This window comes from Carassius carassius, chromosome 23 (assembly GCF_963082965.1).
Source record: "Carassius carassius chromosome 23, fCarCar2.1, whole genome shotgun sequence".
In the NCBI taxonomy this organism is placed as follows: Eukaryota; Metazoa; Chordata; class Actinopteri; order Cypriniformes; family Cyprinidae; genus Carassius; species Carassius carassius.
This window is the reverse complement of record NC_081777.1, coordinates 6009828-6021921: the sequence shown is the minus strand read 5'-3', so window position 1 is coordinate 6021921 and position 12094 is coordinate 6009828. Positions and strand designations below refer to the sequence as shown.

The 12094-nt window shown below is 35.2% G+C and overlaps 1 protein-coding gene across 3 annotated transcripts in view; it reads left to right on the top strand.

Moving 5' to 3' along the window:
- Positions 1–12094, top strand: part of nectin1b (nectin cell adhesion molecule 1b) — a 234898-nt gene that overhangs the window by 213767 nt on the left and 9037 nt on the right. For 2 of the 3 annotated variants that reach the window (XM_059506091.1, XM_059506090.1), the window contains one exon: positions 8531–8715. The exons of the other annotated variant lie outside the window; for it this stretch is intronic. In XM_059506091.1, the coding sequence (XP_059362074.1) occupies positions 8531–8671 (141 nt within the window). In that variant the 3' untranslated portion in view covers positions 8672–8715. The remainder of the gene's footprint in view (positions 1–8530; positions 8716–12094) is intronic. 3 annotated transcript variants of the gene reach the window in all.

Genomic DNA, 12094 nt, shown 5'->3' with positions numbered 1-12094 from the left:
GCATGAGATGGCTGTGGAATGATCGGAGTCTCATTCTCATTAAACACGGCAACACACTAGCAGTGTGTTTGAAGGATGTGGCTTTTGTTTAGACAGTCTTTTGTTGTTTAGGATTTCTTTATTGGTAGAAATGAAAAGCATGCTGTAAATGTGTTGCTACCGAAGAGAAAGAGTAAAGTTTGATGCACCTGCTGGAAACTAAAACAAACGTTATTTCGACACTTTATTTTTTTTATGTGAACACTTTAATAAAATGGTCAACATACTGCTGACTTTTTGTGTAAAGATGAAGTGTGCAACAGCAAATAGAACTGTAATAATACTAACACGACATATAGAATCCCACAGAGGCCATGCAGTAATATAAGTTTTCTGCGCTATTGTTTCCTGATATAACTTAAAGAAAAGTTGATTAAAAAAAAAAAATCTTTCAAAAAATGCCACAAGGACAATAATTTTGGATATTTCCATCTTTGTGGGGACACATTTTTTTCACAAAAGGGAACCACTCACACAAAATTACATTAATAGGAAAGGATAACTGATAACTGATCCCTAAAAAAAAATTACATGTGTGACCACTATAGGAAGATAATGCTTTATTTTTTATATTTTATTTATTTTTTATTTTTTTTAGATTATCGTATATATATATTATTACTTTTTTTTAATGTTTGTAAAATTTAATATAGAAATAAACAACACATTCTCACTTTTAGATGCACAGGGAACCCCTTTAGTTGTGCAGGGTCCTCTATTGCTTTAAATAAGAAGCCCTTTGGCGTCAATATGCTGACGCTAAAAGGTACTGAGAATTTTATCGTAATGATTCAATTAAATATTGGGTAATAACAAAGTCATTATTCCATATATTTTGGGGTGTAATTTTTCAATGTTAATAGTCACAACAGTTTTATTCATATTAAACTATTTACACATTTATGAGCATGTACAGCAACCCAACCCCTGTCCCTAAACCTACCATTTGTCAATAAAACACGAGATATAACAGGCAGATACAACTACCGTCATAATTTCTATAGGAATACGCACGATTGATCTCCATCTCCGTCCACTGTAAAGCTCTTCCTGTTTGCGCGAGTCTGTGTAAAAATTAAAAAAAAATTACATTTCACCAGAAGAACCCTTATATCAGCTTTGGTTGTGAAAAGCTCTCGTATGTCTTGTGACCGACTGCGTCCTGCTACGAGTAAATTTTTGAATGAGATGCGAGCGCGTTAACAGAGTGGGATCATTTCAGCGATTGAAACCTTGTTTTACTCTCTTTTTCGCATAAAAACATTGTATGGCTTCAGAAGACTAGGAATGCAACAAGACTTGTTTGTAATGCATTTATACTGCTTTTTTATGGTCAGTTTTTGCAATTAATGCCAGTGACTGTACTTATATTTGCCTGTTACCTGTTTTATATTGCTCTAAAGTGGGTAGGTTTAGGGTAGGTGTAAGATTTTTTTATTTTTTTATTTTTACAAATGCATGCAAACTATTAAATTAAGACAAACAACTGAAAACAACAGAGGACCTGCACGTCAAAAATTATGCTAGAAGGGTACCTTGATTGTCAAAAAGCGACGTCAAGTTGTCTTGACCAAGTGCCAATATATGACGAGTTGGGAGTGAGAGTGTTGAAATAAAAAGAAAATAATATAGGTTATTTATATCTGAGTAGCATGGAATCTATTAAAATAAAATAAAATAAAATAAAATAAACATTAGTTTTATTCACAAAATGTTGTGCTTATTGACTTTATTCTGTTTTGACCACTGAAGATTAGAAATTACACCCAGGTGAAGAATACCAGAGGGTTAAAAAGCTGAATATCATAGAGACTTGAGAGTGGGATTTTCGGTCTTCAGCCAATAAGCGACCAACTAGCAATTCCTTATCAACCATGCAAAAGTGATGTAGCCTTGGGGCAATGTGTAATTTTCATAATTCTATTTGGAGTCTGATAAAGTACTTCACGCAATATCCATGCACGTGTTCAAGACTTCACACAAAATAAATCAACCAACATTTAATAATAAATACATATTTTTGTACACCAACTGCAAGTCAATATATTGATGTGATGCACAAAAAGCCAAGGGAAACCTTTGTAGTGAAGTATTTTCTCATTCTAACCTGTTTAAAGCATACAGTGGGAATGCAGTTCGTCTTTATGATGCTGAGTGTGTACTAGAAGGACTGTGGAGATGATTATACTATGAAACAGTGGGAAACTATTGCTTGTGGTATGGTGAATAAACAGCTATGCGACTGTAGAAACACTCTTCTTATAGCAATGCATGTCTAGGAAGAAAAAAATGAGCTGAATTTGTTGTGCTGTATTTAACTTGAACTGTCAAACACTAATTACACTATAACTAAACAACAATGGATTAACAAGTATTCATATGAGAGCATAAAGTGGTGTAATTTAAGTAATATAGGATTCAAAGCACTCGTGCTGGCAAAGATCTAACCTAATTCAGTTTTTTTTATGACAGCTATTTGTTATACTGCAGTGGTATATCAATATACATTATCTGCATGCAAAGAATGAAAACAACACATTAAATTCGGAGACATAATGTGATGAAAAACACATTGTCTGTGATGTCAAAGTGACAGTGTGGGTGCTTAAGTTCTTAGTGTTTTTACTAATGAAAAGAGCCGGAGACTAATGAAGGAGCTTTTTCCGATCCAGAAAGCAGGCTCCCAGAGGGGACACACCACCCCCCAATAGCTGACGTGACTGTAATTAGCTTGACTAGCATGCCCATTGTGTTCACTGGATTGCGCTTCAATCGTTGAAAAGGGCAGAAGCATTGCAGAAGTGATTGGTGTGTGGTTCAAAAGCCATTTCAGAAGGGGTCTTAAGTAATCAATGTCAAATTTCTTTCTTCCACACACCTCAGTTCCCATCAGGGGCCCTACTGTCAGGCTGAGGTAATACTTCCTGTTTGCTTTTCACAGACTGTGCTGCAATTTTCCTAATTTTCCTACTTCTACACACTAAAATTATGTACTGGTTTGGAGAAATTGCATTGTTTTTATTGCTTAATTAAGACAGTCTGCCAATATGTCTTTGATGCATATGATTAGCATCTTGCTTAATTACCTAGCTCATAATAAATTTTTCCTCATCGTGTAAAAACTATCAAAAACTACTAGGACTGAATGTCATTGCCCACAACATAGACAGCTTCAGTGATCTGAACTATGTGTACAGGGGGAAAAAAAGTATTTTTAAATAGCGTTATTTATTTATTTATTCAGTTAATAATAGTAGTCCTTTTTTTTATTAATGCAAGTCTGCACCGGCACATACATTTTTTTTTTTTTTTTGGCTGACATTTGTCATAATATATGTCACCCTGGACCACAAAACCTGTCATTAGTAGCATGGGTATAGCATCACTACTTTTCTTCAAAAGCTGTTCGAAACAAAAGGACATTACCGCCTTTTTATTATGAACCAAAATGTGACCTTGATTACAAAGAACCAAATCTCTAACATACATGTAACATAGTAGATGTCCACTACTCTAACAGCCTTGTGGCAGGGACATTCGTGAAGAAACTCAGTTGCTCACATATGTTTGGTGTGACCTTTCAAGGAGCAGTGCCCTTTACAGAAGCAAAAATTATATTCAGAATTACCTCCGATTCTTGGGGACTCCCTAATCCTCATCTAGCAAACTCTACAGTACGGATAACAGCTAGGTGAATTGGAATGCAGCCTGTGTCTTCCTAAATTGTCTAGATTTCCAGGGACAGAAAATCAGGGGTAGGTGTAGCATCAACCTGGCTCTCTGTTCACTTTGTCATCTTAAGCAGAAAAGGGCCAGAGAGTCAAGCTCGCCAGCTCTCACCACTGCACCAAAGGCACAGCACACAAAAACCGCGAAGCTCATCTCATCTCCCATTCACAAAGAGCACAGCCTGCGGAAGATACCTCACACTCAGTGTCCCTTTGCATTACTATCACCCAGACATCACAACCAATATCTGCCGCATCTGTTTACATACAATGACACCGGCTTACAAACCTAGTGAATTACAGAAGATTACAAGCCCCTTCTTCCGCCGAAGCATCGCTCTGATAGGGAGTTTGTCATTTGAATCCAAATAAAACAATTATCTGTTAGATCTTATCATGAACTATGGGATATAAAGAGGATAGGAACTGTCAAAGCAGAAGCAGAAATCCTGCTGTGCCAGAAAACGAAGGGAAAGTAATGATAAAGGAAGATGACAGTTTATGCTCCTAGTTTGAATATAAAGTGCCACCACTGAGAGATTATAGAATTCCACCAGAGTGTTCATTAGCTCCTCAGCAGTGATTGGATAATGGCTGTAGAGCTGCCACATTAATGCGGCCTGCGGGTGGAATCCGCCGCATTACTCGAAAATTGTGAATTCTTTTATTACAATTCAACGATTTGTGGCCAGAAAAAAGCAGATAATGACCTTTTTATGAGATTCAACTTGTCTCATAAACATTTCACGGGCTAAATCATTTCAAAACATTGCCATCTCATCTTATCCTAATGTTTTTGGGTCCCAGATTGCGTTGAGTTTGTCATTCAGTGTGTCCGTTTATTTTGTTTTCTTATTATGCTTGTCGTCTTTTCCATCAGATTGTATGCAGTGTGAATGGCTGATTGTTTTTGACTGTGGTGTTCTTTTATTATTGTTTTCCAGTGTTCTCTTGATGTATGACATTCATCTTCTACCTTTCTGTCTTTTCCTGCTCATGTCTAAGACTAGTTGTCTCCTTCTACATTTGTTATATATGTTTGTACAGTGGGACCTAAAGGATATGTGGACATTTGACATGAATTTAAAGTAATAGTTGTAAATGTACTGACCCCCCCCCCCCCACACACCATTTAAACAGATTTAGGGAAATTGAGCTTTGCTTCATTTGCTCACCAATGAAACCTCTGCAGTGGAAGGGTGCCGTCAGAATGAGAGTCCACCACTCCAGTTTATCAATTAACACAAAGTTTGAAAATCTGCATTTTTATAAGAAACAAGTTTGCCATTATGGTGCTTTTACTGTTGTTTCCAAGTAAAATATGAGTACATAATCCATGATAACGCTTCCTCTAGTGAAAAACCACCTCTCACATTAAAATCCACCCACGTTTAGAACTGTTTCAAACTGTTTTTACTTGTGAACTTTGCTTGATTTGTGCATATTTCTAGTGCAGACAAGACAGCTTTTTATTTATATATTTATTTTACTGGCACTGGAGGAAACATATTTAGCCAAGAAGCAATAGTTAGAAGTTAAAAAAGAGAAAGAAAAAGAACAGAAAAAAACAGGTGATTTTTTTCTTGATGGACCGGAGTGGATTATTGTGGACCGTTGCAATGTTTTTATCAGCAGTTTGGACTCTCATTCTAATGGCACCCATTCACTGCAAATAGTATATTTGTGAATGTGATGTATTGCCTAATTTCTCCTAATCTGTTCTAATGAAGAAACAAACTCATTTATATCAAACTCGTTTATATCCTGGATAGCCTATACATTTTAAAAGTACATTTTCAGCAGATTTTGTCATTGTTAGTTTTTTATTTGTATTTTTTTGTATAAGTATATATCTAAACAAGTGTAATTTACTTCAATCCAATAGAGTATAATAGAGTATTCAATCCAATATAGTAGAACTGCAACGTACTGCAATGTCATTTACAATGTTCCAATGCACTGACATATGGGGCTGCTATATGTTAGCTCACAGATTCACATCATTGATTGTCATTTGTTCAACCTTGAGAAACTGTATTTGAGTCCTTGGCCTTTTTTAAGAGCAGGCTCATGTTTGTTTGTCCTAGCTTGATTGATTTATTGGTTACACGCCAGGCCATCTGTCTTCGTGTGAAAACATCACCACGTCTGTTTTCTGTGTTATCATTATCATGCTTCATAATGTCTGTCCATTCATCTCATCTCTGCTCTTCCACGTCACTTCACTGGAGGAGTCTCGTTATATTGCCTGAGTTACATGATTTAACAGCTGCAGAGGCAGAAGGCAGTCAGAAAGTCAAGATGGTGATACCAACACAGAAACAATGAAAGTATCTGTCACTTGCAGAGTCAATATAAATACATTATAAAAGCTTTAAAAATATGAATCATACAATTCAGTGCATACAATGTAAATAAAGAAAGGTTTATTTTTTAGGATCATCAAGGTTCCATGAGCTTTCCATGATGATACCTTTTCTTTCTTTTATTTATTTATTTTTCAGTAGGCCTACCATAATTCTCATTACTGTGATTCTAAATTAGTAAATTATCTTTACTATAATGTGACAATTACTAATCCTGATTCTCATTGCTGTATAAAGTCACATTATAAATTGTTATTAATGTCATTAATTAATGTTATTATATTACATATTATTATATATGTTAATTAGAATAATTAATGTATAAATTATGATAATTGTATTACCATATCATTAATGTTAATATGTCATATATATATATATATATATATATATATATATACAGGTCCTCAAAAAATTAGCATATTGTGATAAAGTTCATTATTTTCCATAATGTAATGATAAAAATGTAACTTTCATATATTTTAGATTCATTGCACACCAACTGAAATATTTCAGGTCTTTTATTGTTTTAATAATGATGATTTTGGCATACAGCTCATGAAAACCCAAAATTCCTATCTCAAAAAATTAGCATATCATGAAAAGGTTCTCTAAACGAGCTATTAACCTAATCATCTGAATCAACTAATTAACTCTAAACACCTGCAAAAGATTCCTGAGGCTTTTTAAAAACTCCCAGCCTGGTTCATTACTCAAAACTGCAATCATGGGTAAGACTGCCAACCTGACTGCTGTCCAGAAGGCCATCATTGACACCCTCAAGCAAGAGGGTAAGACACAGAAAGACATTTCTGAATGAATAGGCTGTTCCCAGAATGCTGTATCAAGGCACCTCAGTGGGAAGTCTGTGGGAAAGAAAAAGTGTGGCAAAAAATGCTGCACAACGAGAAGAGGTGACCGGACCCTGAGGAAGATTGTGGAGAAGGACTGATTCCAGACCTTGGGGGACCTGCGGAAGCAGTGGACTGAGTCTGAAGTAGAAACATCCAGAGCCACCGTGTACAGGCATGTGCAGGAAATGGGCTACAGAGAAGCAGCACTGGACTGTTGTTCAGTGGTCCAAAGTACTTTTTTCGGATGAAAGCAAATTTTGCATGTCATTCGGAAATCAAGGTGCCAGCGTCTGGAGGAAGACTGGGGAGAAGGAAATGCCAGAATTCCTTGAAGTCCTGTGTCAAGTACCCACAGTCAGTGATGGTCTGGGGTGCCATGTCAGCTGCTGGTGTTGGTCCACTGTGTTTTATCAAGGTCAATGCAGCTAGTTATCAGGAGATTTTGGAGCACTTCATGCTTCCATCTGCTGAAAAGCTTTATGGAGATGAAGATTTCGTTTTTCAGCACGACCTGGCACCTGCTCACAGTGCCAAAACCACTGGTAAATGGTTTACTGACCATGGTATTACTGTGCTCAATTGGCCTGCCAACTCTCCTGACCTGAACCCCATAGAGAATCTGTGGGATATTGTGAAGAGAAAGTTGAGAGACGCAAGACCCAACACTCTGGATGAGCTTAAGGCCGCTATCGAAGCATCCTGGGCCTCCATAACACCTCAGCAGTGCCACAGGCTGATTGCCTCCATGCCACGCCGCATTGAAGCAGTCATTTCTGCAAAAGGATTCCCGACCAAGTATTGAGTGCATAACTGAACATAATTATTTGAAGGTTGACTTTTTTTGTATTAAAAACACTTTTCTTTTATTGGTCGGATGAAATATGCTAATTTTTTTTTTGTTTTCATGAGCTGTATGCCAAAATAATCAGTATTAAAACAATAAAAGACCTGAAATATTTCAGTTGGTGTGCAATGAATCTAAAATATATGAAAGTTAAATTTTTATCGTTACACTATGGAAAATAATGAGCTTTATCACAATATGCTAATTTTTTGAGAACACCTGTATATATATATATATATATATATATATATATATATAAATGACAATTAAGCACCTGACAGTTATCAAAACCAGAATGCAAGCAAGCAGGTAAACTAATAAATAAATAAATCCAGATGTATTAATATAATGAAAAATTAAGCAGAATTTAATAAAAAGTGTCATAATGCAATGCAAATCCTAATAATACAAAACTTGCTTAGACATTGAATAATTTAGTTAGTTAGTTCGTTAAAATAATAATAATAATAATAATAATAATAATAATAATAATAATAATAATACTGCGCTCCTTGGTGAAGAGTTGCATTGTATATATATATATATATATATATATATATATATATATAATGTGTGTGTTTATGTAACTAACCTGGAGTCTGTGCTCACTGATCTCTCTTTTACGCTCTCTCTGTCTCTCTCACTCTTTCTGTTTGAGCTCCACTCCTCATACATCCTCTCCACCTCTCTTATCTCCAGAACTCTGGTCACAAGGACTGTGATGTCCAGTATGCGGAACTGGATACTGCAGCTTTGGCTTCCTCTCCCAGCCCACGAAGTTCTGTGCACACTGGCGGGGACCTTGTCGAGTACGCAACCATCCAGCCTAGCTCACACTAACGCATGCCATTGTAGGCCTTTCCCTCTATGACTCTGGCCTCAAGGTACACAGACTGATGCACTCCTATGTTTCTTTTCCTCTGTTCGTCCCTCACTCTCTCTCACTGAGCACTGAATTCCCTCTGTGTTTCCTGTTTGTGTCTTCTTTCTTCTGTTGTTTGCTTTTGCCTTTATCTATGTATCTATCTGCTGTCCATGGCTGCCTTCTGATTGGATACACATTTTGTATTTTTTTAATAAAAATCAGAGTAAATAATAAGCTTCCCACAAATAAGCTACGCACACGCACACACACACACACACACACACACACACACACACACACACACACACACACACACATACATATGTAAAATGTAACTTTTTTACATATAAAAATAAACACCATAAAAACAACAAAGACTACACTCTTTAAAACTCTTTGTTTTGTTCTTCTAATGCAATGATATTCAGTATTATATTATATCATTATTTTCAGATTATTACATATTAATATATAACATTCAATACAAAATACTGAACATATAAACACAATATGAACCCGTATATCAATTTGTTTGCATTACTGTAGATCATTTTTAAGGAAATTAACAAAAAGTATTATACTATATATTATATGATATTACTATATAATATAATCTATATTTGTGACAGTGAGAGAAAAAAAGGCTTACATACAATGAGTCCAAAAAGTATTTTCGCAACCAAAAAAGAGTATATTTGCATTAGACATTAAACAGAAAATAAACCACATAAAATACACTATTCAAAAACTCATTGTTTTTTTTTATCTAATCCAACAACATTGAAATACAAACTATGTATTCAAGATTTTATTATTATTATTGTTATTATTATTATTATTATGTGTTTGTTTGATTATTACTAATTCATCAGATCAATCTGTTATCCACCAGAATAAACCAGCATTAATATTTTACTGTTATTATTATTATTATCATTATTATTATTAAGAGTAATGTAGTATTCATGAATTTCATTGTCTGAAAAAAGAAGTCTGGTATAGTCTGCATTGTCATGCATCAGGGCTCGAATTAGGCATGCGTGGTCTGAAGAGTGTGGTTTTACAGCTGAGATTGATTACATCGCTGCAAATGGTTTATATATTATTCAAGAACTTGATTAAGTGAGGAAAACTATGTTTAATGAGGATTCGGAAGAGATATATGAGTGGACGTTTGGTTAATTGCAATTGTGGTGGCCATATGTTAGAAGTGACTAAATACCAAAGCATTTAATCATAATAAATGAGCTACCATGATGTTGACACGATAACATGTCACTAATGTCAGCTTGATGGTATAGTATATCTAACAATGATGCATGTAATTTGTTGTGTTAAAAATAATTATACCATTGATTGACAGTTATATATGGCTCTTTGACATTTCACATTATTTGTTTGAACATCTCAACACAGCAACACTGCCTTAACCAATGGTGTGAGTGTTGGGTGGGGAAATCTGATTTATCAGCCTATTTGGAAATTTAAAAACCTCATTGAAAAATAGTAATTTTTCAACATCTATGCATTCAAATCATCAAAAAATGACTATACATTGCACATATTTACAAAGGGTACCAATAATAGTGGAGGGCAAAGGCGGCTGTGGAAATAAATCTGCATTGCTCACTCTTTTGATCTTTCATTCAAAGAAATTCACAATATTCTACACTTTCATTGAAGTAAAACAATAGAAAGTGTGTGTGTGTGGGGGGGGGGGTCTCATGATGAAATAATTGTTTTTCTCCAATGCTTGTTGGCTACAATTATTGGCACCCCTTGAAATGATTTTAAGTCAAATATCTTTGATGTATATTACCATTGATAATTACATTTTTTAGCACACCCGGGTGACTAGGAGCCATGTCTTCCTGTTCCACAGGATTATAAATATGAGGAACACAAAGCACAAATACTCCTCAATCATCTATCACAAGGAGTAAAAACAAAGAATATAGATCTGATGTGCAGAACGAGATTGTTGAGCTTCACAAAATAGAAAGTGGCAGTAAGAAAAGAGCTAAAGCATTGAAAATCCCCATTTCCACCATCAGGTCAATAATTAAGAAGTTCCAGTAATCTAAAGATGTTACAAATCTGCCTGGAAAGAGGACGTGTGTCTATATCGTCCTAATGCACACTGAGGAGGAGAGTTTGAGTGGCAAAAGACTCTCCAAGGATCACAGCTGGAGAATTGCAGAGATTAGTTGAGACTTGGGGTCAGAAAGAAAAAAAATCAAGCAGCCCCTACATCACCACATGTTGTTCAGGAGGGTTTCAAGAAAAGTTCTCCTTGCCCATCCTCAAACAAACTCTAGCATATTCAGTTGTCAGACACGACTGGAACTTCAAAAGGCAATGGCTTCAATGGTCAGATGAAAAAAACAAACAAACAAAAATAATTTTGAGTAGCAAACCCTCCAGATGGGTTTAGTACAAACAGGGATAAAAAGTACCCCATGTTCAGGGTTAGATATACTGCTGGAACTTTTATGTTGTGGGCCTGTTTTTTTTGCCAGAGGTCCTGGACGTCATGTTCAGATACATGGCATCATGGATTCAATCAAATACCAACAGATAAAAAATCTAAACCTGACTGCCTCAGGTCACGTTAGAAATCCAGTAATGGAGCTGTTGTTGGATCTTCCATCAGGACAATAAACAAAAACAAATATTAAAATCAACACAGAAATGGGTCACTGAGCACAAAATGCTTCTGCATTAGCTGTCCCAGTCCCCTGACCTGAACCCTATAGAAAATGAGTGGGGTGACCTGAAGAGAAGCACCAACATGGAGCTTTGAATCTGAAGGAACTAGAGATTCTGTATGAAGGAATGGTTTGTGATCTCTTATCAGGTGTTTTCCAGACTCTTCAGGCATTAAAGGAGAAAACTCAGAGCTGTTATCTTGAGCAAAGGATGTTGCAATATTTGGGTGACAGTAATTGTGGCCAACATGAACACAATGAGATTTCCCCGACCCACACTGTCAGTTGTTTTACTTCATTGACAGTTTAGAATTTTATTTATTTATTTATTTATTTATTCATTTATTCATTTATTCATTTATTCATTTATTCATTTATTTATTTATTTATTTATTTATATATATTTTTTATTTTTTTTAATGAAAGACCAAAAGGATAAACAATGCAGATTTATTTTCACAGCTGCCTTTGCTCATATTTACCAAGGGTGCCAATAATAGTGGAGGGCACTGTGTATATACAAAATATTCAATTTAAAACAATTAAAACTTTCAGTTTAACAAAAAGTACTGAAAAAAGCTTTGTATCTTAAAAAATATTAAATAGGTCTTTAATAATTTCACAGTATTGGCTTTTTTTTTTTTTTTCTTTTTTTTACTATATTTTTGAACAAGCAGAAGATTCCTTTAA